The 26653-nt window shown below is 54.8% G+C and overlaps 1 protein-coding gene across 1 annotated transcript in view; it reads right to left on the reverse strand.

Moving 5' to 3' along the window:
• Positions 1-26653, reverse strand: part of ASB2 (ankyrin repeat and SOCS box containing 2) — a 40386-nt gene that overhangs the window by 7454 nt on the left and 6279 nt on the right. Inside the window, exons 2-7 of the mRNA XM_032345124.1 lie at positions 19496-19777; positions 12017-12106; positions 8576-8742; positions 7590-7745; positions 5019-5264; positions 1923-2094 (exon numbers count right to left, since the gene is read on the reverse strand). Of these exons, the coding sequence (XP_032201015.1) occupies positions 1923-2094; positions 5019-5264; positions 7590-7745; positions 8576-8742; positions 12017-12106; positions 19496-19701 (1037 nt within the window). The 5' untranslated portion in view covers positions 19702-19777. The remainder of the gene's footprint in view (positions 1-1922; positions 2095-5018; positions 5265-7589; positions 7746-8575; positions 8743-12016; positions 12107-19495; positions 19778-26653) is intronic.

Genomic DNA, 26653 nt, shown 5'->3' on the forward strand with positions numbered 1-26653 from the left:
CTGGTTCTTTCTGGGGCTGAAGAGAAAGCATCCATGTCGCCTGTCGCCACTGCCTGGCTTGGTGCTTTCTTCCTTCTACCCGCTGAACTGAAAAATGACGGAACATGCTCTTCCCACCTAGGAGAGTGTGAATGCCGACCTGCGGGGTACTCGTGCCCCGCACTCCGTGGCGTGCTTTACTTCCGTTCTGTAGCTGGTAGATGTAGATGATGCTGGTGTTTAATGAGCACTTACTATGTGCGAAGCACGCTGTGTGACAGGGGTTCTCTCTTTGAATCCACAAATAATAAGGTGGTGTCTATCTACCTTATTAGTCCTAACAACAACGCCATAAAGCAGGTGTAACTGTCCCCCATTTTACAGAAGAGGAAACTGAGGCTCAGAAGGATTAAGCAACATGACCAAAAGCTTCAGCAGGAAGGCAAACCCAAGTCTGTGTGCCTTGCACCCCGTTCTGGGGTTCAGAGGAGGCGGGGTCTCCTCCACGTATATATCGCAGGGGGTGGGGGGCATCTTTGATTGGCCATATGAGCAGACAGCCTGCAGAGTAGAGCCTGGGGCTCTGGGGGTCTGTCTCATTGTCTCCATTTCGCTCCCCCTGGATGCCACTCTCATCCACATTTCCTTCTGCTTTTGCAATCACAGCCAACACCCCCCAACGTGCACAACGTGTTCTTCCCTCTTCTCTCTGCCCAATGGCAGGCGGTGTTGCCCAAAGTGTGTCCTCCGGGGTGCACTCGATGGAATTTTATGTGAAATGTGTTCTTTATTCATTGCATATTGGCAATTTCAGCGATTTAATAGTGTGATGAATGTTTCCTTTTGAAAACAAGTTCATTTTAAGCAAACATGTCTTCAAAAGAAAATCTACTCCACAGTCAGAGTACAGGTGCCTACAATCAGGAAGGCGGTCTGTGAATGGTCCAAGTTTGGAAAACACGGGTCCGGTGGGTATCACGGAACCCCGTCGTCCTTCAAGAGCGGTTGGGGGTTCTGCCTGCTTGGGGAGTCTTCCCTGAGCCCACCAGCCAGCGGTAGTGCTGAGGCACGTTTAACCACCGGCGCCTTGGGGACACAGAGGGCCTGAAATTTGCATTCACCCATTTCCGTGGTGTACATTTCAGGCTGCCCTTGTGAAGAATCACACCCCGTGAGCTGGTACGAGCTAATTGTAGGGCACCCTTGCTTCCAGCCCAGGCTGGTCTCTCTTCTCCAGGACTGCCGTGGAGCTCAGCCTTCATGCTCTTTTATTGTTATGCATTTGTGTGTGCGTGTGTGCGTGTGTGCGTGTGTGCGTGTGTGTGCGTGTGTGCGTGTGTGCGTGTGTGTGTGTGTGTGCCCTGCCCACCAGATCCCTCCTCAAGAACCTAGGCTTCTCTTGTCTTGCTCAAAGTGCCCAGCACATAGCAAGTGCTCAGGAAAGGCTAGTTATTATCCTGGGCACTCTTTGTGGTCCTGTTTCGCTGGTACTACTGTATTCTGCACATCCTCTGAAGGCTTCCTAATTGCCTGAGAGGTTATCTTTGCATCCCCAACAGAAATAGCCAGACTCCTATCCTGTCCCTGTAGATGGGACATTTGTTGCAGCTGGGCTCTGACCATCTACGAGATGTGTGACCTTGGGCAAGTCACTCAACCTCTCTGTGCTAAGCTTCCTCACTTGAGGAAATGAAGATAATTGTATCTACCTCCAGAGATTTGGTAAAAGGCTTGTTAACCACAGAACCGTCGGGAGGGGGAAGTAAGTTGATAACGGAACGAGCTCTAGTTTGCCAACTGCAGGATGACCTCCTCCTTTCTACCTGGAAGGTCCCCTCCACCCCGAGCCCTCCTGGGCATCCCGAGTCCCACAGGTGGGACGCCTGAGCCCCCGCCCCAGCAGTGGGGAGCCACGGAGCACGGGGGGCAGGGCCCGCGCTGACCTGTAGTTGCCCTTCTTGGAGGCGATGTGCAGCGGGAGCATGCCGTCTTTGTTGGCCTTGTTGGCGTCCGCGCCTTGCGAGAGCAGAAACTCCACCACAGCCTCGTGCTCGTTCTTGCAAGCCTCGTAGAGGGCTGACGCGTTGTCACTGGCCTGCGTATTGATGTCGGCGCCTGGCCAAGGAGAAGCAGATTGAGGCATGAGCTGGGCGGTCACCGCTATACACTGTGCCAACCACCGTGACACAGTGGGTCACTTAACAACACCTGTCTGCAACAGTGAGACCCCGGGGGGCCTCTTAGAATCGAAAAGCTGCCTTGATGATGCTGGTGTTTAATGAGCACTTACAATGTGCGAAGCACGCTGCGTGACGGGGGCTCTCTCTTTGAATCCACAACACAGCTTGTGCCATTGGCCAAGCTCTCATCTGCAGGTGGCAGACAAGGACACGGAGGCACAGAGGACAGACACCACTTGCCCAAGACCACCCAGCTCCTAAGTGCAGAGACAAAACTTGATGGTCTGACAGCAGAGGCTATGCTCTTCACCCTCACTCCCTGTGAAAACGATCCCGGCCCTGTCCCGAGCAAACCCCTTGGCTCTAGGAGCGTGCAGAGCCCCCTGATAAGGAAAGGCCCCAAGATCTCTATTAATTGGGATTTGTTCTTCTCTGACCTCTGTGGCAAAGAGTAAGAGAGGGATTGCTTCTCGTCTCCTCTGCGGAGGGCACGAGAGCACGTTGGGAGGTGAGGAATAAAGCCAAGGACAGACTCCATCAGCCTCATCTCCTACATCTTCTCCATCTCCTGCTGGTAAAGGAGAGACCCATGGGCTTCTCTACAAGAAGAAGTACAGCCCCTTCACCAGTCCCTCCTTGTTCTGGGAGGAGACAGAGCTGAGACACAGCGGTATGTCATAAGGGCTGAAATCAGAAGCATCTGTTAGCCACAGTTCCGCCCACCTGCGCATTCTGCTTATCTCAGGCTTTCTGGTAATTTTCAATTTTGATAACTGACTTCTGTCTAGGGGAAAGAGCACAGGCTTTTCTGAGAAACAAGAATCAGCAGGAGTTTCTGTTTTGTGGCTTGCAAAGGCCTGGGGCCTCGGGTAGCCTTCAGGGGCCTCGGTTTTCCCGTCTGTTGAATGGGAATAATAGTGCCTACTAATTACAGGGACTTCCAGGAGTAGATAAGATAAAATAAGTAAATATCTGCTGTGGGCTGGTTGGTTGTGTCCCCTCAAAATGCATATGTTGAAACCCAATCCCCAGTGCCATGGTGTTCGGGGGTGGGGCCTTTGGGGGGGTGCGAAAGTGATGAGGGCGGAGCTGTGCTCCTGACGGGATTCGTGCCCTTCCCAGAGACACACTGCCTGCCCCCCACCCCTGCCTGGCGCCTTCCACCATGTGAAGACCCAGTGAGAAGACCCAGCCTGACTTCTCATCTGGGGAGAGCCTGTCTCCGGTCTGCAGACAACAAACCTAGCGGCACCTTGATCTTGGACTTCGCAAGCTTTGGAACGGTGAGGAATAACCATCTGCGCTCTGGAAGTCCCCAGTCCGCGGCGCTCTCTTACAGCGGCCCAGACAGAGAAGGTGCTCCGCAAAGGCCAGTCCTCCAGCATGGAGGGACTGAGGCCCAGGGGCTGGTTCCGCTCTCCACCCGGCGGGAAGTCACCCAACAGGTCCAGGCTCTTGAAGCCGGGCTCCCTGGGAGCTGGACCCCACCAGCAAAGCCGCCCGCTCTCACCAGAAAAATATTTGGATTTGAAAGTGGACGCAGCCCACACAGGGAGCAGCCCCTGACTCAGACTGTCGGCGGGGAAGCTGGACAGATGTTTGGAGTCGACCTGTTCCCCCCGCCGGCTGAGCACCCTGCCCTCCGCCCAGCCTCCTTGCCTGGGCCCCCAGGACCCCGCCTGGGCCCCTTTGTTCTCAAGTGGATCAGTCCAGATTTGTCCCCGGCTTCAAGGATGTGCCCCAGGTTTGTTTTCCCAACTGCTTTGGCACGTGCTGGGGAAGTGGGGGTTTATCCAAGCAGAGTCCCATGCTGGTAACTCTCGAGGCCCGCGAGGGCGTGGCAGCGCCCAAGAGGCATGCTGTCGGAATCCAGGCTCTGATCACCACTGGTTCTCTAACCTCTCTAAGCTTCAGTCTCCTCATGTGCCGAATGGGAGGAGGACATGGCCCATCTCATCCCAGCTGTGGAGAAGGCCGCTGGCCTGATCGGTGTTCCTGTTCAACAGTGTCTAGCACACAGCACGTCCTCAACAAACCACTTCAACTAAGCCCAGGGGTCTGTCTGGCTTTACTCCTGGTCCCTCTGTTGCTAGAGAGGGAGTCTCACCCTCCGTGGAGAGAGAGAAGAGAAATCAAAGGTGTTCTCAGGGAAGAACAGAACGATGATGCTCTTTGGCCAGAAGAATGCCTGCCGTTGTCCCGGGGTGTCTTCTGTTCCTAATGCGAGCCATGGTGTTTTATTTTCTCCCCGTGAGTGACTAAGATCTTCCCCAGGCAAAGAGTGCCGAGACCCTAGTTCAAATCCCACCACTTCTACGACTCTGTGGTGTGACCTTGGACCAATCACTTTCCCATCCCGGTCGCTGGTTTGATCACCTGTAACATGAGGAGGTGACCTAAATGTCGTCCGAGGCTCCTTGTGGCCTTGAAGTGTGACATGGTGGAGACAGAAACGGTTGAGGGTCAGGAGCTCCAGAGTCTGGCTCCTTCCACCAGTAATTCACGAAGTGACTGTAAATAAGTCACTTCCCCTTTCTGGGCCTCAGATTCCTCATTGTAAAATGAGGATGTTGGGCTAGATTAGAGATGACAAATAGGTGGCACGTGGGCCACTCCCCACTCCACCCCAGGTTTGTGCCTAATTGCAGGCGTCACCGGTGGCTCGGTTCACGTCTCCCAGCGAGCCCAGACGCAGCCCCTGAGTCCTTCTCGACACAGCGCTCCTTCTCCGACACTAGCATCGATCAGAGCATGTCCATAGGGTGAGACCTAAACTCGCCCTCCCCGGGACGCCTGAGGTCCCTCCTGGCTGCGCCCCTTCCCGATGTGCCATGTGAACCAGGGGCCCCGAGCACTCACCGTACTTGGCCAGGAACCGCAGGGCCTCCAGCTGCCCACTCTGAGCCGCCACGAACAAGGGGGTGATGCCGTAGGCATTCTTGGACTCCACCTTGGCGCCTCTGCTCACCAGGATCTCCATGACCTCCAGGTCGTTGCGAGAAACAGACTCGTGCAGGGCCGTCCAGCCTCGGTTGCAGCGGTGGTTGGTGTCTGCGTGGTACTCCACCAGGACCCTCACTGCCTCCGCGTTCTTGCGTTCGCAGGCTGCGCCCACGGAGAAGCCAGAGGGTCAGCAGGGCCCTGGCAGGACCTGGCCAGCTGAGACTTCACTCATTTATTTGTCCAATCATCCATTCATTCACCAGCTGCTCATTCAACAAATACCCACCGGGTCTGTACTGGGGTCCAGTTCCTCCCAGCGCCCGACCCAGGAAATACACCTAAAATAATAGCGATCCTCGTAGCAATACTATTTGCTGATGCACAGGGCACTGATTATGGGCCAGGCCCTCTGTTCCAAGCACCTTACATGACCAACTAATAGGATTCTCTCAGTCACCCTTAAAGGATGTCGTGTTGTTATTCCTTTTCAGAGGAGGAAGACGAGGCAGAGAGAAGTTAAGTGACTTGCCCACGGTCACACACATAAGTGGCAGAACAGGGATTCAAGCTCAGGCAGTCAGGTCCAGAGTCTCTGTCCCTTGCGAGGTTCCAGGGTGTCCCTAACTTGTTTCCCTCTGTGAGGCCACCTGCTTTAGTCCTGCACATTGCCAAGGTCAGAAAAGGGGGAGGAGTGCAGCCCTACTCCTGCTCGAAACTCTCCCTCAAGGCTGTTCACGTAAAGATTGTTTATTCATTTATTTAACAGAGAGAGAGAGAGAGAAAGAGAGAGAGAGAGAGAGTGCACAAGTAGGGGGAGCGGCAGGCAGAGGGAGAGGGGGAAGCAGGCTCCCCACTAGGAAGGAGCCAGATGCGGGATTCGATCCCAGGACCCTGGGATCATGACCTGAGCCAAAGGCAGCTTCTTAACTGACTAAGCCATCCAGGCGCCTAAACTGAAGTAAAATAGGACTTCTGAGTACAGCTCTTCCAGACTGCTCGACCTGCTCAAACCTCCTTATTCAGCCTCATTGCTTTCTAGAACCTAAATGCACCATCGGCTCCGGCCCAGGGTTATCACCAGGGAGGCTGGGCTCTCGTCCAAATTAACCACTTCTTCGAGTCGATCAGGAGTGAGCATAAGAAGGGACCCCAGGCAAACCTCCCCACCTCTCAAAGCCTTGGTTTCCTCACCTGTAAACCAGAGATCACAAAGCCTTCCTGAGAGGACCCTGTGGGAGCCCCGGGTGAGGGAGTGCATGGAACGCTCTAGAACAGTGTGTGGCCCATGGAAGGACTGCACGGAGCCCTGGGGCCTCAACCGTGACTGAGAACTGCAGTGTTCGGGAGTTCTCTCTGGGACCTCTGCGTCTCCAGGCCATGGCTCTGGTGTCCAGGCAGATGTGGCTTCTGAGACACACTTCCCCCAGGGGTGCACAAGGGACCCAGTTACCAGCTATCCAGTTCCTGTTTCCCATGGAATATTCCAGGTACTGGATACCAGGCACATGGGAAAATCAGGGATTTCTGTAGTGTTTCAAAGTTAAAGGTCCTATCCTATTTATGAGCCCTGAGGCTGATTGCTTAAGTGTGCAGGCATGATCTGAAGGCTTCAAAATGTCATAGCTCAGCGTGCAGTGCTGGCAGCCAGCTCCGTGAGTTTAAATCCCAGGTCTGGCCCTTGCTGGAACATGTGGAATCCTGGGGGCCTCGTCCCACGTCTCTATGCCATGGGTCCTTATCTGTAAAATGGGGATACTGCCCATGTAGGGCTGGTCTTATATGTAGATGGATATTAGGCTTAAGTGGAAGAACAGCTCCTGTCACATAATAAACACTTAGTAAATGCCCGCTATTATGATCGTTCAGATTTTGACTCCAGGCATATGCTAGAGACGCCGAAATCCTTGGATGGTATATTGAGTGAGTTAGGAGTTTCTAGGGTTTTTTAAAACATCCCAGAGGTACACATTTTCTTTCATGCCTCTTTGCCTCTGCCTCTGCTGTCTCCTCTGTTTGTCCAGCTGGTAACTCCCTCCTTTTCCAACTCGGCACAAACACCCCCTTTTGTGGGGGCTTACCCCCCGCCCCCCCCCCCCGCCAGCCTTAGGGCCCTCCCCCAAGCTCCCAGGAGCGTCAGGCTGAGCTCTGTGGGGCCATTAGCTGGCTGTTACATTGTCTGTGGGTTGATGCTCACTGGGCTGGGAGAGTGCATGGGCACGGATCATATCTTTTCACTTCTGGGCCCTCGGCGCTCCTCAGTGAGCCTCGCCCAAGGGAGGACTTGGGACGTTGGGCCCGAATAGGTGCATGAATGAACGACCCAATTATACAAGTCCTACACCTGAATGAGACTGTCCTTTCAAAGGCGACCCCTGGCTGCAGAGGGGGGAGCGAGAGGGTGATTCACTTTGGGACCAGTGCTGCCGATTGGCCGTCTACTCTCCGCAGCCTTCCCCGGGGAAGCCCACCCTTGGGGGCTGGGCTCACCTTTGTAGAGTGGTGTCTCTCGGGCCTTGTTGGAAATGTCAGGCTCGGCCCCAGCCTGGAGCAGAGACTGGAGGCAGTCCAGGTGTCCCCTGCACGTGGCCAGGTAAAGGGCCGTTTCCTCCTGCAAGGTGCGCTGGTCGATGACGGCCGGGTATGCTGGGGAGAACAGATGGGAAGTTCACGAGGGGGAAAGGTACCCCCTCCTCCCCAGCACAAAGATAACCCCAATTTCCACAAGAGACGTGTGTGACCTCTACCTAAATTTATCATCTATCCTCTTGGCCCTGGACTTGGCTGCTTTCACAGGGCTCTTTCAGCTTCCCAGTCATATTAACTCAGCTTAGATGCCGCCTCCTCTGGGAAGACTTCCCTGCTTGAGCCCCCTCCCTTTCTGAATGACCCTGCTCTTCCCTTATACTCCCACCAGCCAAGGCCAGAAGCTCTGTCTCAGATAGCTGTTTCTGCCCTAGCATATGGTGGTGGGCTGTCTAGGGTTCCTGCTGCTTCAGGGCAGAGCTGAGTCCTGTTGCAGGTGTTACCGATCCCCATCTGGCTTGGGGAAGCCGGGGCTCAGAGAGGAGGCATGATTTGCCCAGGTTCCCACAGCTGTGGGGGACGGCCTTGGCGGGGCCTCGGTACAGCTGTGGTATTTTCCACACCAGATCAACCCCTGGAACATTCTGGAACAAGCTGGCAGTGGCTCTCCCCCAAAGTCAGCCCTCCTTCATTCCTTTTCTAGGAATTGGGCTCTCCTGTCCCGAAAGGCCTGCAGAGGTGGCAGCTGGGGGTGCGCGGGGCGGGGGGGGAGCAAGCCACTTCCTTCTCCCAGCCTGGTGATTTTGGCTCTGCAGTGGGGTGATGACCCTGCCTGGCTCCACCAGCCCTGCCAAGATCTGTGGAGCAAAGAACACGAAGCTCCAGAAGGAGGGACTTTCTGCCCTGGAGTCCTGCTCCCACCCCTGCTGCGCCCAGAGATGTCCCCTTACCTTGCTGCAGGGCCTTTAGGCAGCGGAGCTGGCCGTAGTAGGCCGCCTCGTGCAGCGGCAGCCAGCCCTCCTTGTTGGGCTCTGCGAGATTCTTCCCCGCCTTGATCATGGCCTTCAAGGCCTCTTCGTCCCCTTCCTTGATGGCCTTCAGCACAGGGTCCACAGGCCTGTGACAGGAAGGGGAGGGTTATTCCTCAGGACCCAGGCAGGGCAGAAGCGGGGCGGGGCGGCCTCTCTCCCAGAGGAGAAAGAGGACGACGGGTGGCCGGGGGCAGTGCTGGCCGTGCGACCACTCGGTTCTGCCTGCCCCTGCTGGTCTGGAACAGGTGCTCAGGCCCCCGGCGGCCACTATCCTCCTCAATAAGGAGAATAATCCTTCCTAACCCACAAGGGTGTGCCCTGGAACTCAGCCCCGACCTTGGCCCTGACCTTGGACCCTCCAGCTTATCCGTCCCTCCGCTCTCCATCAGGGCTTCCTCAGGCCTGGCAGGCTCAGCCTGGGGGGGCCCAGGCCAGCGTCTCTCCCTGCCTCCGGTCCTGAGCCCTCATGTCATCGCTGGCCTTGACAAGGCTTTGAATGGTCGTTTGACTACTGTCTGTCTCCCCACTGGACTGAGTTCCAAGAAGACGGAACAGTGTCTTTATTTCTTTATTCCTTTCATCTCTCATGATTTCACTCTCAGGGCCCAGCTCAGTGTCTGGTTCGTAATAGGTGCTCAGTAAATATTTGCTGGAGGAAGGAAAGAAAGAGAGAGAGAGAAAGAAAGGAAGGAAGAGAGGGAGAAAGTGGAAAAAGGAAGGACAAAGGGATGAAGGAAGGAAGGGGCGATGGGAGGGAGGAAAAAATAAGAATTTAGGAACCCCAACAATTATTTCACTCCTTCATTCCTTTTATTTTAAAAAAAAAAAAAAAAAAAAAAAAAGCCTCTCCCTGCTTAGCATTTCACTTGTTTCTTTGGGAATTTTTAAAATATCTTGCTCAGGAGTGCCTGGGTGGCTCAGCTGATTCAATGTCTGCTTTCAGCTCAGGTCATCCCAGGGTCCTAGGATGGGGTCCCGCATTGGACTCCCTGCTGGAAGGGGGGCTCCTTCTCCCTCTATCCCTCCCCCCAACTCATGATTTCTCTTTCTCTCATTCTTTCTCAAACAAATACATAAATTCTTTAAAAAAAAATAAAATATCTTGCTCAAAACATTCTTTGCAGTCACCTCCTTGGGAGTGTTTGGAGGACATACTGTCCTGCAAAAGTTACTGTGGGGGCTCTGATCAAGCATCACCTGTGTTTGGCCCCCCATGAGCATCCCTGGATCTGGGGGCACTTCCATGCCCTTGGCTCCGAGCGGGCACCCTGCAGGGAAAGTCTACAAAAAATGGGCCGAAACATGCAAGTTCATTCACTTCCACAGATGGAAACCGGGGGTCTCTGTTAGACAGAGCTCCTTGGTGGCCAAAAGAGAATTAGGGAGCCCCTCTGTCCCTGCGGCCTCCAGGGCTGCCTCAAAGGTCACACCCAGACCATTTCTACCACAAGGATGCAGGCACACACTGGCAGCCGCCAAAGGGATGGACAGCTAACCCCACGGCAGGGTCCAGCCCAGCGCTCCGGAGTTTACCAAGAATCTTGGCCGGTTTACCCTTTAAGCAGCTCTGAGACCAGAGTCCCTCTGAGGGGGGCTCTTTTCAGCGAGCATCTCTGTGGGGTCTTTCCAACCCCTCCTTTGCTCCTCACCCCCAGAACCTTCAGTGGCGGAAAGACTTATATACTTGAAAGATTAATAAATCTGAAACCTTTGCAGTGTGAAACTTCCGAATATCGGGAAGATTTCAGGGCTAATGTGAATGAAAACTTCTTTGCTACTTCATTCATTCATTCATTCATTCATTCATTCATTCATTCACTGAGCTCCCCTCCCTCCGTCCTGGAATGCTGTGATTCCCAGATCTAATCCCGGGGACTGTTCTGCCTAAGTGGTCCATTTTCTAGATGGAGAAGGTGAGACTGGAGGCTGGGCTTATTCCCAAGATCCTCACCCACGTCAGGGGCCAGGATAAGCCCAGAGGGTCTACAGAGCCCCCCCGCCCCCCACCCCGCTTTACCCTTCCAGCTACTTCCTCCTTGGCCCCAGGCACTTCCTCCTGACTCTCAGCCTCTCTGGTTATTAATAGCGTCAGAGCACAGATGCTGGTTAAGGGACAGACCCGCGAGCACGCCGGGTAACCAACCAGATAAGTCCCAAAGTCCCCATCAACGCCGTCACTACCACCTTGCTGGGTTCTTCTTACCAGCAGCCAGAGCAGCCCCTGCTGGTGTCAGGAGAAGCCCCGGTGGGGTATGTACTCTGTTTCCCGGGGGAGGTCTCCTGTGGGGCCCCCGCTGAAGTGGAAGAGAGGAGGGCTGGCTGGTCTTGTGGCCTGGGGGGTGTGCAGTGCTTGAGAACACTCCCGGACCTGCCGCCCAGCTTGAGGCACGGACCCGAAGCTCTGTGAGTTCAGCCCAAGCCCCGCCCCGAGGGTTGGGGAGGCTGCAGGGGGTGTCAGACCGTCAGAGACTAAGGAGCTGGACTGGCCCGGGAGGCCACTCTGCAATCTCCTACCTTGTCTCGCAGAGAGGGGAGATTGAGAGAGCACGGTGACTCCCAGGCAGCCACACTGAAGGGGGCAGCAGTGCTGAGAGCAGAGCCCGGGTCCCCATCTCCCAGATGGTTAGAATTCCCCCCATGGCACCAAGAAAGTGGGGGCAGCAGGGTTTGGAAAGAGCTGGGAAGAGACACAGAACACTGGCCAATTGCCTTCTCTCCTCGGCAACATTAACTGGAGCGAGGAAATAGGGCTTCCTACGATGGGGCCCCTCTTTTGCTTTTAACTGCTTCTGGGGGCAATATGGGGGAGCAGAAAAGGGGGACACACATAGCCCGGCACCCTGGGGCCAGGTGCACAGAACCCCTCCTACAGCTCAGATTAATTCTGGATTTTTCCACCTGCCATGGAGCAAATAGAGGCAAGGAAGCAAAACAAAACCCATGGGTGTGAGCCTTGTGGATGTGCTCCCATGTCCCCGCAGTGACGCGTGGGGGCGACTGGGCTGATAGAAGGCAAGGCCGGCTCATCAGCTTCTGCTCTGAGCTCCTCTGGGTCTCCAGGATCCCAGGGCTGTCCTCCCAGGGGGCCCCCCTGGGGCCCACTCTGGGGGCATGGAGGCGTTAATCACAGGCACGGCACGGCTTACAGTCCCTTGAGGAGCTGAGTCTGTGAGCACGAAGCCCAGCTCAGCAGCGGCAGCTGGGGCTCAGGGGGGCACACCTGGGAGGCGCGTGCCTGGGAGGTCCCTCCGGAACGCCCCCCTTCCTTCAGCCTGCAGGCCTACTCCCCACTCCCCGCCCTCCACTAACCCTAGTTGGAAGGGTGAACTTGGCCGCTCTCAGGGGCGGGGGGTCACTTACGCCAGCTGGGAGTTCTTGTACTTCTGCATGACCCCTTGGAACAGGCCCTTGGGGGTCGAGGCGGGCGGGTTCTCGGGAGGCACAGTCGACCTGGAGGGCGCAGGGCAGGAATGAAAGAGGGAAAAATATTCTGCATATGAGAAGCGGGTCATGGCCGGAGGCAGGAGCCGGGTTGGAGGGCTAGCGAGGGGAGAGACTGACGGACAGACACAGAGCTCTGAACCAAAGCAGATGGCCGGTCCTCTTTCGTGTGCTGGACACAGCTGCTGTGTCTCTGGATTATTTTTGGCCCTTGGAGGAAGCCCTGGGAGATTTAAATGACCATATAAGACAACAATGAGGTTAACCTCATCCCCACCCCCAGGCCCCCTCCCCAGCCAACCACGCGGGAGGCAGATAGGAAGCAAGGTGACATTCTTCACCCGGGAGGATGCGAGAAGGGGTCAGCAGCAGGTCCCTGGATGAAAGGGGCTCCGTCTCGCACAGGCCAGGCTTGGTCCCAGTGGGGATAGGCAACAAGGTCCTTGGAGGGGCGGGGGACGGGGGAGAAGAGCTGGGAAGCCAGACCAGGTACTCGCACCTCCATGTGGCTGAGTCCTTGTTGGAGGGTCCTGCCGTCCTGGGGGCAGGAGCTAACAGTAGGGAAGTTAGTGCAAAAGGCTTCACGGCCAGGGCATGGAGTCAGACTGACACGGGTTCAGATCTAGGCTCTGGCACATCCTGGCCAGGGACATTAGACAGGTTGGACTTTTCTGGGCTTTGTTGCCTGCAGAGCCCAGTGTGGGAAGACGGGGGAGGCTGGAGCCGGTGAGCCCAGCTGGCGTCCGGACTCAGGGGTGCTTGGCACGCATCATCCATCCTTAACGGACTCATTCTTTTGCTTCTTTGAGCCTCAGTTTCCCACCACCTTGGGCTGTGGTGAGGATGAGAGAGTGAAAGGAGGTCTGGTGGCCACTCCACGCATGTGACTGACGGGGGTGACCGTGAGGACGGGGCATGTGGCCCATGCCGACCGCACCTGTGACAGCTTGGGCCCTGGGGCCACGGACACCACAGCAGGCCTGGCCTGGTGTCCTGCGCCCCACAGGGGTACCCCATGGGATCGAGGGGGACACTGCTGCTAATGGTGTTTGGAGGTGCTAGAACCTTGACCTTGACAAGGACCCATGTTCTTTCAAGATGGAGCAGAAACTACAGATTTTGTGGACACCCTCGGCAAGGCCAGGACGCAGGGGAAGGAGTGAGTGAGCAGAGAAGGAAGGAAAACCTGCGCCTATGCTTCAGCCACCTGGGGGCGGGGGGCCCACCAGGCTGGCCGCCTTCCCCGTCCTCACGGTGTCCTTTCCCCCTCTCCGTCCCCTCTCCGTCTCCCGCCAGCAGCCATTCCTCCTGAGCACCACTAGCTTGAGTACGGTGCCTGCAAGTGCTCCCTCGTTTGTCCTCTAGAGTGGGTGCCAATGTCCCTGACCTTCAGAGACGGGGAAACTGAGGTCCCGAGAGGTGGCTCATGGCTGCAGCGGGGAAGTGAGGCGAGCGGAGGCAGATTCACATCTGCGTGCAGAGCTCCCCAGAGGTGGGGTCTTCTCGCCTCTTCAATCTCCCCTACCCCCCTGCTCGAAGGCCTCCATTCTGACAGGCCTGTGACTTTGCACAAGGCCCTGTACAGCCCTGTGCCTTGGTTTCCCCATTTGCCAGGTGCGCGGGCAGGACCAGAGTGGGGTTTTCCTTGCCGCTGTGGCTTACGTGGGAACTGCCTGTCAGACAGGTCTAGGAGACCACATCCTGGGACAGGGGTGCAAACCGGGCCCCCCGCCGAGGCCCCCTCTCCACCCCACCCCCCAGGGAAATGAGTGCACGCTGCGGTTGGTGGCAGGCAGCCCCGGGGCCAGGCCCACCTCGCAGTCCCGCAGCCTGTGGTCTGGACGGAGCCCTGGGTCTCAGTCCGCACAGGATCCCAGGTCCCGCCTGCCCGCACCGGGGCCCATGTGTGTGGCCTCCCGTCACCTACTGTTGTTAGGATGTTTCTGGCAAGGTGAAAAGTGCTGATAAAAAAAAACCCACCACACACCCTAAAGCCAGGGCCATCTCTGATGGTAAAATGACAGCAGCAAGATGCGGCCAGTGAGCTGGCGGCGGTGACGGTGATGGCGTCGGGGGTGACCCTCTGGACTATGCAGGCCAGGGCCTCGCTTCCAGCCTCCCCACCAGCTGATGCAGGCCGGGGCTGTGTTGTTCCCATTTCATGGACGAAGAAGCAGGCAGACTGAGTTCCCTGTAGCAAGAGTTCCCCAGCCCTCGGTCCATCCCAAACTTCGTGCCAGCGCCCGAGATGCCAGTCAGTAGGACACTTTTGTGCACCCCCACAATGTCTGGAGGCCAGTGGGGTGGGAAACAAGGACCTAGACAGCCACAGTCCACAGGGGAGGGGGGAAAGAGAGCAGGAGCTCCCCTGGGAGCCCCGTAGAGGGTCATTAACTTGGCTTTAGGGACAGGCATGCTGGAGGGGGAGTGAGGCCCAGTCCCGTCCAGGCTGTGGGCTCCCCTTCCTCTCGGCCCTGAGCAGGGGAATTCCCAGCAGAGAAAACCACAGGGGCTGAGTCATCAGAGGTGAGAGGAACCTGGCGGGATGTGGGTGCAGGTCATGCCCTAGAAGAGGTCCAGGTAGGGCGCCGGGACTTCATGTGGGCGGGCAGTCGGGAGAGGGGGAGGGGGAGGGGCTCAGGAGTGCATCACTGTCACCCAGCTCCCAAAAGCCCTGTCCTGGAGTCCAGCTGGCCCATAACTTCAGACACAAGTCAGGCTCGGTGCGGCTACAGAGAAAGGCTATGAGGACAACTTCTGCCCCCTAACTTCTCAGTGAGCCGCCAGCCCCGAGGAAGGGCATGGAATTGGGCTGGACCTGGCTGAACAGAGACAAGCAGGCCTCTTCAAGGGGGAGACAGCTAGGGAGTACAGGAGTCTGCCCTAAGCCCACTACCTTCTATTTGTCCTCTCCTCCGGTCCTCACACTAAGCCTTCATCAATACAGGGGTCAGGTACAGTGCCTGGCACACACCAGGTGCTTGATACATTTAAATAAATGAAACAAAACAAAAGTCTTCAAAGGGGTAATATCCCAAATGGTAATCTTGGTTTTGTGTGGCGCCGTGGCAGGACCTCAAGTTCCCAGAGAGGCAGCCCCCAGCCCTCCAGGGTAAGGAGAATAAGCTCACGTGGTCAAGCCACCTCTACCCCCCTTCCCTTGGGTCTCTGGAATCAGCCTCCCACCGGCTGGCCAATCCATTCTTTCTGGGCCAACCAGAGAGGAGTCCCATGTAGAGGAAAACGTGAATTCCAAAGGGCGGCAACTTTTGCTTCCCGTCCATACCTGGGATTTGTTGAGTGCTCGCCTCATGCCTTGCCTTGTGATAGAGACACGTGGCACAGAACACCTCCTTTCATCCTCCGGTCCATTTTGTGAAGGAGGCATAATTGGCTCTCTTTTGCAGAAGAGGAAACTGAGGCTCAGCTGTCTGCTTCCTCTAGCCTGCAAAGTCCACCTGCTTGACTGAGTGAACGACCCACTCTGTGTCCCTCTGAAACTGAGGCAAACCTCTTTGCTGCACCCTTCCTGATGGGTCATTATGTACATTTGGGACCCTTGTTAGATGGCAAATGGGGAGGGAAGGGGTGAGGCCTGATTCACATCCAGGTGCCAGGAAGGCAATTTGTTCACTGTAAGAACATGGTAGGTGTGGGCGGCTCAATCTGAATTATTTGCAGCTGTGCATACATCAGCCCAAACACGTTCCTACTTCATGCTTTCCTCCTTTGTCTTCTTAGAAATGTAGCCTTAAAAAAATTCAGAAGTTTAAAGACTGGGAAGACCCAGCTTCCTAGGCCCACTCTGGCTGGTCCATCATTGTATCCTTGGGCTCCCTATTTCCTGACTGCCTGAAACCCTACTTCTCTATGGGATGGGAAGTTGGGTCTGCCTTTCAGGAAGCCCTCAGTGGGCTAAGGCTTGGCCAATGGTCCCTATGCATGTTTCTGACTTCATCCTTACACAGCGATGGGAAAGAAGCAAGTTGGAAAAAATGGCTTCAGAAGGGCACCTGGGTGGCTCAGTGGGTTGAGTGTTTGCCTTCGGTTCTGGTTATGATCCCTGGGTTCTGGAATCGAGTCCTGTGCCAGGCTCCCTGCTCTGCAGGGAGTCTGCTTCTCCCTATCCCTCTGCTGCTCTCACCTCCAACTCGTGTTCTGTCTCTCTCTCCCTGAGATAAATAAATAAAATCTTTAAAAAAAAATGGTTTTAGAAGGGCACCTTATATTTCCTCCGAGATGCTGATCTTGCTTTTGTGTTTAGGATCCCCATGGCTCAGTTGACCTTTATGTCTACAGCCGCCATTTTGGTCACAAGATGATATCAATAAAGTCTATTTACAAAGCATTTTATTGGTTTCAAAATGCATTTATTTGCCTAAAAACATTTCTGGGGCACCTACAATGACCTAGGGGCTCTTTGCCAAGTACTGGGGATATAAAAGTGAGTAATATCTGTTCCCTGTCCCCAAAGAGGTCATACAGTATAGTCGGGGACACTCTCAGGAGGCGAGATAATGCCTTCCTAGAGTGACACAGAAGCTTGTCCAGGAAACAGAGGCAGTCATGACATGAGCACTCCAGGTGGTCAGGGAGGAGCTGGGGGAGGTCGATTCAAGCAGTGGGGTGTGAGGAAGGTGCCAATATTTCACTTGCTTTGCATAAGAACACTGCAAGTTGGGGGACACTAGGTTTTGTTGTCACCATTTTAAGGAGAAGCCCGTTGGGGCTCAGAAAGGTTAAGTAACTTGCCTGAGGCCACACAGCCAGTAAGTGACAGAGGAAGAATTCGAACCTCCAAGCCCACTTCTCTTTCCACTCTGCTCTGCTGCCTCTTCACTCACATTCTCTTATGCACTCATTATTCGCTCACAGAGAGCGAGTGTTTGGTGTTTGCCTCGGGCCACGCGCTGTGCGCTAGACAGGAGGCTTCTCAGGAAGGAAGATGGGTGAGGCTCCTGCCCTCAAGGCCAAAACAAATACATAGAAACTGTAAGTCGGGGTGATGAAGGAAACCGGCCTGCCAAGAGAGCGAGTGAGGGGGCGACCTCCTTGACCTGGGAGGTGGGCTTTGCTGAGGAGGCGACATGAAATCTGAGACAGCCCCCGGGACGCCTGTGATGTCCTGTTCCCAAAGATGCTCTGGGTCTTCGGATGGAAACTGTGATATTTGGGGATAAAAGGGACCCAGGACTCCATTGGGTCCTGTACTTTCTGAAATCACGTCTGGGAATGTGCGCACGAGCTGGGGGTCTCTTGTCGCTGGGGACCCTGAATCTCTGTAGGTGCGAGATGGCTGTAATGAGACCCAAAGCCCACCTCAAAGTGGAGGGGGGACAGGAACAGAAAGAGGCCTTTGCAGTTTGGGCAGAGCTGGTTAGTGTCTGAACTTCCGTTTCCGGCCTCGCGGTGCACGTGTGCGTAAACCTGTCACAGAAATGACGCCTTTGCATGGCTTCCGGAAGGATGAACTGAGTGGCCGTATGCTGGGCACATGGGAAGCCCTCGGTGTCCATCTGGGGATGGAGGGCTCATCTCCAGCAGGACCCATCTTCTCCCAGAGACGGAAGGGCAGAACTGAATCTGGAGGTTTCAGCTCACATCCAGAGTGAGAAGATGCTCGTTGAACCTTGTCCCCTAAGTTACTTGTGCCTGGAATTTAGGTGAGGGGTGGATGACCCTGGATAAGTCACTTCCCTTCTTGTGAGAGCCTTTTTCTTGGGAGGCTGGTAAGAGTTTGTGTCCCATGGTGGGTCTCTACTTCCTCATGCACCACAGGAAGGAAGAGGTCAGGACCTGGGCCTCATGAGCCCACTCGGTGCTAATGTTTTTAAGTGTCCCCAGGACGCCCCGGGAGGCTCCCACACTGGAGAGAAGGCTGCAGATGCACCGGGGCAGGTTGGGGGGTGCTCTAGTCTCTATCTGATCCCCTCCTGAGAAAGAGGAACTTGTGGTCTGACTTGGGCTGAACCAACTAGAAGAGGAACCAGGGCCTCCCCGAACACCGGCCATGGAGAGTCCTTGGCTCTGGGTCCTCGCTTCTGTTTCTCAGGCTGGGTTTCAGAATGGGACCCTCTCAGGGCAAACTCAGTAACCTGGAGCCTTCCTACTTCCTCCAGCCGCCCAAGGAGGCTACCTATCTGCCTTCCCCTTTAAAGAAGGGGCTTCTCAGTGTGGCCTGGGGCATCCCAGGCCTTTGCCCCCTCTGTCTGGCAGAGGAGGTCCAGCCACAGCAAGGGCCAGGGTCACGTGGGGAAGACCTGGTGGGTATCCTCAGAGGACATTGGAAATGGTCTCTGTCTGTTGCCAAGAGGGCTTAAGGGACTTGCTCAAGGCCACCTAGAAAGTCAGTTGGTGGCTGGAGACAATGAGATTTGAGGCCCATGTCCTAAGACCACACAACGCTGTCATCCAGCAATCCCCCTCCCTCAGCCTCCCACCCCCAAATACATACTTGACTTGGACTCAGTGATGAACAAAAGCGTTTTTAATTTTATATATTTCCTTTCTAAAAGCATTTTAAGATCCAATGCTTAATTACATCTCTGGGATGCCTCCTCCTACGAAGACGATATGCTGTCTAGAACGGTAGCCACTGCCCATGTGGGGCTAGTGAGCCGTTGAGACACGTCTAGGCTGAATGAAGGTGTTCTGTGAGTGCAAAATACACTGGATTCCAAGGACTAGATATGGATGACATGTGGAGATGATATGATTTGAGACCTAAATTAGTTTCATCTGTTCGTCTTTACTTTTTAGTGTGGCTATTAGGATATTCAAAATTGCATATGTTACTGCAGGTGTGGCTCATGTCCTATTTCTACGGACACAACACAGGGCTGCCCTGTGGTGTGGTCCTGCCACTGGGATGTTGACGTCATGCTGGGGAGGGGGAGCCAGAACGAGGAGGTAGGGTGGCTTTGCTGGGCAGATGTCACCTGCTTCTCAGACATGTTTTTTCCCAGGGAGGTTGCACAGATGGGTTTGGGAGCTCTGCTTGGACTCAGAACACCAACTCCACGGCATTCAAAGATAAAGCCAGTGGTACCAAGCCAAGCCATGTGCTTTGCAACCAGATCGCTCTAGTCTCTGCAACGCCATCTATCAGCTGTGCACCTGGGGACTAGTTACTGCCCCTGAGCTTCAGTTTCCTCATCCGTAAAATGGGAATATAGCATAAAACCTCCTGGAAGGTCCCCAAGAGGGTTAAACAAGATGAAGTGAGTAGACTACCTACCACAGTGCTTGGCACCACCAAATTCAGAAGGGTTTAGATAACAAATGTGAAGTCATTAAGGTGTAAAAATGCACCTTATAGACCAGGAGACTTTGGTCTTGGATTAACAGTGTTTGGGATGAGCCTCTTACCGTTGCCCTAGTTGCCCTCGCCTCACTCACCTGGTCCATGGGTAGAAATGGGCAGGTTGGCGGTTGATGCGCGTGGACGCGGTGGCCTCCGCAGTGGTTGGGCCCCGAGTCTTGTCAGCCAGGCTCTGCTCAATGGCCATCTGGACCAGCTCATCCTCACTCAGGCTGCTATACAGACTGTACTCCTCATGCCCGATGGCGCGCTGTCTGCCCCGAGCGCTGATCTCCGTGGCCATCCTCTCTCGCCTCTCACCTTGGCCACCAGAAGAGTGGTGCTCCGTGGGGGGGGAGGAAGCAGCAAGCCAGAAAGCCCTGTGAGGAGACCAAAACCATCCTGGTCACTAAGAATTTTGCAAGAGAGTAATGTTCACCAACAGCTGTACTTTCCTGTGGCAAGCTCATAATCATTTTCTATCCATTCATGTCCTTTGAAACACCCAGACACCCATTCATCTGTACATCTATCCATCCTCTTGTCTTCCCACCCGTCCACCCACCTCTCTCACCATCCATCCATCCATTCGCTCACCTGTCCCATTTACTCATTCTCCCATGTGTCCTTCTGTCTCCCATCTACTCATTTACCCACCCACACCTGTCCATTTACCCAATGACCTGATCATCGGTTCATCCAACCATTATCCATCCCATGATCTATCTGCCCACTCACCTGTCCATTTATCCATCCACCGTCCCATCCATCCATCCATCCAACCATCCGTCCATCCATCCAACCATCCATCCATCCATCCATCCATCCATCCATCCATCCACTCATACCTCTATCTACCCAACGAACTCTCCACTCACCCACCATTCATTTTTCCATTCCAGACAGCTTGTCCACACGTGCATGCATGCTTCATTAACCGAGAGAGTACTCGGTGAGCACCTACTTCGTGTCAGGCACTCCTCTAAGCACTGGTGATACAGCAATGATGCCAATGGACAAAAATGCCTGCCTTCAGGGAGCTCACACAACAGGGCTTGCATCCCTTCCTTCCAGTTATCTGACAACATCCCGTGCCGGTATTTCTCCTCATCTCTGTGCCGTGCTTGGGCTGAGAACGTTGGAGACAGATCAGACATGGGCCTGCTGCTTCAGCGTGTACGATCTAGTTAAAATCAATCATGACAGTAATTTGCCATGTGAATTCCAAGGACTCCCTTCCTTACAAAAAATTGCCTCAGGGAGAAGTGAACTTTGGTTGAATCAGCTGATTTTAGGAAATGAAGTAAACTCACTAAGCCTGCTTTTTGTTTTGACTGGCTGACATGCAATGTGACTGTAGGTCAATGGTTCTCAGCCTTAGCAGGACATGAGAACCACATGAGGCCATTTAAAAAATATCCAAAATACCAGTGTTATAATTTGGTTTGTTTGGCAAATACTCACTCCCCTCTCCTTGGCGGCAGGGCGTCCCCCCTCCCTTCTCTACTGAGAGTGGGCTTGGCCATGTGACTTCATCCGGCCAATGAATGTTGGGGGCACGATAAAGCAGCCCCTTGACAGGTGCTTGGGCCTGGGGCTTGCTCCCTTCTGCATCGCCAGGAGAAGAGCTCCCCTTGGAGCCACTGCCCGTTCGCTGGGCCTCAGAGTGACCCGACCAACTTGGGGCTGCCTGAGCCCGACCTGCACGGGGGGTTCCCTACCCAGCAGACCCAGCACCCCATGGCCTACGTCAGCCCCTCTGCAGCAGCCAGCAGACCCAGATCACGAGAATCCGTGCTTATTTGGAGTGCTTTTCTACCCAGCATTTTTGTGGCCCTATGAACTGACCCCCCAAAAGACTAGGCCAGGCACATCCCAAAGAAGACAATCCAAGTGGCCAAAAACCAAATGTAAGGATGCTTGATTTTCTGAGCATTTGGGAGGACACTCAAATTAAGATCCTAATGCAGTACTACCGTCCACCCAACAGCGTGGCTCAAGCAGGGGGCGCCAGGGGTTAAGCTTCCGACTCCCAATTTTGGCTCAGGTCACGATTGCGGGATCATGAAATCAAGGCCCGTATTGAGCTCCTGGCTGGCGTGGTGCTTGCCTGAGATTCTCTCTCACTCTCTGCCCCCTCCCTTGCACGCTCTCTCTTTCTCTAAAAAAAAAGAAGAAAAAAAAAAAGAATGGCCCAAGTGGAAAAGATGACCACCGCCAAGTGTTGGGGAGGACGTGGGGCATCGGGAATGCTCACCACCACTGGAAGGAGTGTTGAATGGTCAAACCACTTTGGAAAATCAATGGTGTTTGCTAAACCTGAGCCAACGCATCCCGTGACCCCAAAATTCCACTCGTAGCTCCATGGCCGAGAGAACTGTGTCCATGTATTCACCATAAGACAAGTTCAAAAATACTCATCGCAGCACGACTCATAACAAAACGGAGTGGAACTACCCAAACGTCTGTCAGCATTTCAACGGACTGGTGCTGTGGGATATCTCCGTGATAGACAGCGTGCACCTGTGAGACAGACAGACCACCACTGCTCGCAAGAGGGTGAAGCTCACACAGCCACAGCGAGCAAAAATGAACATAGATCCATGATTCAACTGCTGTAAAGTTCCAGGCAGACTAAGCTATGGGGATGGGAGTCAGACCGTTGCTGGTTACTAACTGGGGAGGAGACATTAGGGAGGCTTCTGGCGAGCCAGTCACACTCTGTTTCTTGACCTAAACGGTTTCGGGATCGGTCGGCTCCCTTCGTAAGGAACCTGCTCAAGTGTGATCTGTACCCTCCTCTGTAACCACATTATTCTGCAATGACACTTCTACTTAAAGGATAGGGGCGCCCGGCTGGCTCAGTCGGTAGAGCGAGCGACTCTTGATCTCGGGGTTGTGAGTTAAGGCCCCACGTTGGGTGCGGAGTCTACATAAAAAGAAGAAGAGGAACTTTAAAAAGAAAAATATTAATTAAAAAGTATGTATTTGTATATACTTTTACAAGTATATAAAAAGGTTCTAAAGGGTGTTGGTGCTTGGGCCCCGTCTCAGACCAATTAAGTCAGAATCTCTGGGAGTGGGACCCAGCTACCCCAGCTCTGTGAAAACCTCCGCAGGTGCAGGGGCGGGGGGGGGGGGCACCGCTTTGGGGAAGGATCAATCATAAAGCAGGAGTAGAGGGTGGGGGATGCCCCTTGTGTGGGGGAGGGACCAGGAACAGGAACTGCCACCTGGCTAAGTGCTTGATAGAGACTCTTCTAATTCTGGTGACAGCCCTAGGACCAGCAACTCTTGTGCTATGAGACACCAGCAAAGTTATTATTAAGCAGATCAGGGCTTTGGGGCTTTCCGAACACAACTAGAGGAGGCTGCCGGTGTGAAGACAGCAGAGTAGTGGCCCGAGGGCATCTGGGATGGACGATTCTGTGCCACAGTCTGGCAGGTTATCTGTCGCGGCCCTCTGTCTGCTCCTCTGCACCCATTCCGCCTGGCTCAGGCCTGGACTTCCTCCTGCCTGCCTCAGTGGTGGCTTCGTGGTGGTGTCCTAGACCCACCCACCCACCCACCATCCTCTCTGGGCCCCCCCACCGCAGACCTCCCCAAGCCCCCTCTCTGCCTGCGCCTGGGGCCCGGGCCTCCTGGCCCTTCGAATCTAGTCCTCGCTGTCCCTTCCCCCTCTACCTCCGCACACCTGCTCTGCCAGGTAAGATGAAGACACACCTTTCCCCCAACCCACCTGCGCCCCCCACCCCAGAGCCCTTGCTTGTTCCGTGTCAACCTGTCTCCTGCCCTTCTGCACTCTCAGAATCCCTTCTCACTCCTCAAGACCCAGAGCAAGTGCCTCCATCTTCCAAGAAGTGTTCTGTTACCACAACTTCTCCCTCTGGGCTGTGGCCAGTAGTTCCTGTGTGGACTTGACCCTGGGTCCTCTTCCTAAGGCCGTGGGAGGAGAAGGCCCCGTTAAAGTTTACTGCGCCCCCTTGACTGCCCACCCAACAGCTGGCTCCCCCATCTTCTCTGCCAGCAGAACGTGGCTTTGTTCAGGCAAATGTGTGCCCTCTCCCACGGGTGAATCATGATTGCTCCAAGCCCATTGGAACCATCTCAGTGACTAGTTTAGGGGGCATGTAAGCCTCACTTTGTCCAAAGACACATAAAGAAAACTCTGCTGGGGCCTCCTGGAAACAACTGTCCTTTTCCTAATAAAAAAGAGAACAGTGAAGACAATAACTCCTTGCCCACATCCCAGCTTTGAACTTGGAGGAGTTGATGGTTAGTGCAGGGGCAGGCATCTTGTCACCATGAGGGCAACAGTGCTGGTACAATGAGTTTGACAGAGTGAATGACAGGCCTTCTTGGGTCTTTCATTATATTGTTGATCTGTTGAACGACTGGGGTCCACCCACCTTGGCCTGCTTGTTAGGTAGAGACCGAAGATCTTTCTGGTTTAAGCCAGAGTTGGTTGGGTTTTCTGTCATATGTTGTCAGAATCGTCTTAATGCTGAGTCTCAGGTCTGGTCAGAATCTTGAGAGGCCCAGATCTCACCCCAGAGCGAAGGACTCAAAGCCTCTGGGCTTCCCTGGAGTTCAAGGCTTTCCTGACAATTGTAGTGGGCCACCAGGGCTGAGAACCCTTTTTTTAGATCAACACGTCAGGTGGCCATGCTAGTTTTCCACACTAGGCAAGTGGAAGGGGCACTGTAACCTCAAAGTCATTTTGTGCCTGACTGGGGTGTTGCTTGTTTCTGCAGGGACTTGGGCATTAGTTTTGTTTATTGTAAAAAGAGACACAGACTGGGAATCGGGAGACTTCGGTTCGCAGACCAGCTCACCGTGAGCACCTTTCTATCTCTCCCAGGCCTTTGATTTTTCCATCCGTTAAATGTCAGCATGGCCTAGAGCACGCCTTCTGACCCTCCTGCCCCACAGGGGCCCAGCTGGCCCAGGCCCCCTTCCCTGTGCCTGAGGTCTGGTTGGACCCAGGTCAGCCTTCAGGAGGATGGGGAGTAGGCTCTGCCCCGTGAGAGGTGACCCACTCAGCTTCCCCAGGGCCCCCATTGTGGTGCCCCGATCTGAGGGCATCTGCTTCAGGCCAGGAGGCAAGGGGAACCCTAGAGAGAGACAGAGATCTTGGTTATATTCTCCATGCTGATACTAGAGTGCTGTGTGACCTTGGTCAAGTCCCTACCCTTCTCTGGGCCTCAGTTGTTTCCAAGTGCTCTCTAATTCTTTAGTCTCTATAACTCTGTGAGACATCTGATTTATCTTCGTGCTATAAAACCCTAAACTCTCTGTCCCTGAGGGTCCCTTCTAGCCACTTAATAGGTTTACCGTATGCAAAGAGCTTAGTGTTAGTTCTGGGGTATTAAGGAACCGTGCAGAAGGACCGCAGATCCAGATGTCAAAAACCCATGGTCTGGTTTCAATTTGCAACTTAAAAGCTGCATGACCTTGGTTAAATCACTTCCCTTTGCTGGGTCTTAGTTCCTTTATCAGTAAAGATGGGAGTGAGACAACCCGCTTCACCACGCTGTCGAGGCCGTCCGTGCGCTGGGGTGGTGGCTCATAAAGCAGTAAAGCAGCGTTTGATAGGAACCCTCCTGCCCCTCACCTGGCGGCTGCAGCCCTGCAGGCTGGCATGGGCTGATCAGAGGCTCACGGAGAGAGCCCGCCTGGCTACCTTGCCCCTTGCCCCACCAGACCCTGGAGGAGGGGCCAGATAACAGTCAGTTGGACCTGCCAGTCTCCTACAGCCAGTTCCAGGTGGGCGGCATCCAGAGGCTTTCCTGCCTCTCAGTCATTTCATGGCAGGGCCCGGACCACAGCTCGAGAAGGTAGGAGCGTTGTTCCGCGGAACTGATGTTAACTCTTCTATACCTCCACTCCTTCTGAAAGGACCTGATGGCCCGGCGTCATTGCTCCCCATTTTACAGATGAGGCACTTCAGGTTCAAGGAGGGGGAAAGGGAAGGTTTGCACAAGGACAGATGGCTGGGAAGCTGGGATTTGGAGCCCCAGCCCTCCTTCTGGGGGTTCCAGGAGCACGATCCAAGTAACCGGCTCGCACCTGGGCTCTGATGCTCAACCAGCCGGGCCACCTGACCTGCGCCTGTGCGCGGAGCCCGCATCAGAGTCTTGGCTGACCCAGAGGAAGGTGCACACAGGCAGGTAAGGGGCGGGGGGATGACCCTGAAGGGACCCTGACAGAGTATGTCTCCGCCTTGGAGAGGGCGAACTCCCCCGGCCTGCTGCGAACCCAGACTTCTCTTGTTTTTCCCACGGAGGTCCTCAGCCATTGGGGGTCCTTGGGGAAGTGCTGGATTTTTAGTTCCCACATGTGCAAAATGCGAGAATCAGGGCTCAGGCACGCCTGCCAGGGACACGGAGGCCCTGGGGAGGGGGGCGGGGGGTGCCGCTGGGGCTGCTCGGTCTCCCCTGAGGGGCAGTTATAAAGCAGCCGGTGGGCTCAGACCAGGTTCGAGCCACAGCTTTGCCAGTTATTGTCTGTGTGGTCTCTTAGAATCTCATATTGTCCGTCTGTTAAATGGACGTGGTAAGATCACCCGTGTCTCGTCAGAGGGAGGGGTGGTCCTGAGGGGGGCCCTGTCCTTCTTTCGGCCTCAGCTTCCCACCTCTGCACGCAGCCTAGTTTGATTTCTGAGGCCCCTGCCTGGGGCTGGGCCACCTTCTAGGTCTGAGTCCTGAAGAGAGGCCAGCAGTCCAGAGGGACGTTTTGGGAGGCTGATTGGGATTAAAAAAATAGCCCTTTCCCAGGAAAAGCAGGAGGCTGGTAGCTTTGCCCAGGCAAGTGAGGGGCCTGCAGGGGAGCATAGAGTTCAAGGGCGTCCAGTCCACGGCCAGCTGGGAACGGGGAGACCAGGGCCACCACTGGGGCCTCCAGGGTCTCCTCCCTTACCCCCTTTGCAGTGCTACAAACATTATTTCCAGTGAAACCCCTCCCCAGGGGCATCTGTAAAATGGGACAACAGTGGCTTCATGATCATTCCTTGAGTTAACACATCCAAAGCACTCAGAGCAGCACCCCATCCATCTGTCGTCAGTGCTTCTCTAAGCTGGGCCTCAGTTTCTAGATCTGTGAAATGGGTATAGAAACATGGCCCTTTCAGGGCTGTGCCAAGGCTTCGCATTAGAAAGGTGGTCCTTCTCCGCCCTCTCCCCTCCCCTCCAACCCTGTTCCTTCCCTTCCTCCTAGTCCCGGCCGGCTGGTCTGTCTGGGAAATGGCAGTGGGGCCT

The sequence above is a fragment of the Mustela erminea genome, chromosome 5, assembly GCF_009829155.1.
Source record: "Mustela erminea isolate mMusErm1 chromosome 5, mMusErm1.Pri, whole genome shotgun sequence".
NCBI classification, from domain to species: Eukaryota; Metazoa; Chordata; class Mammalia; order Carnivora; family Mustelidae; genus Mustela; species Mustela erminea.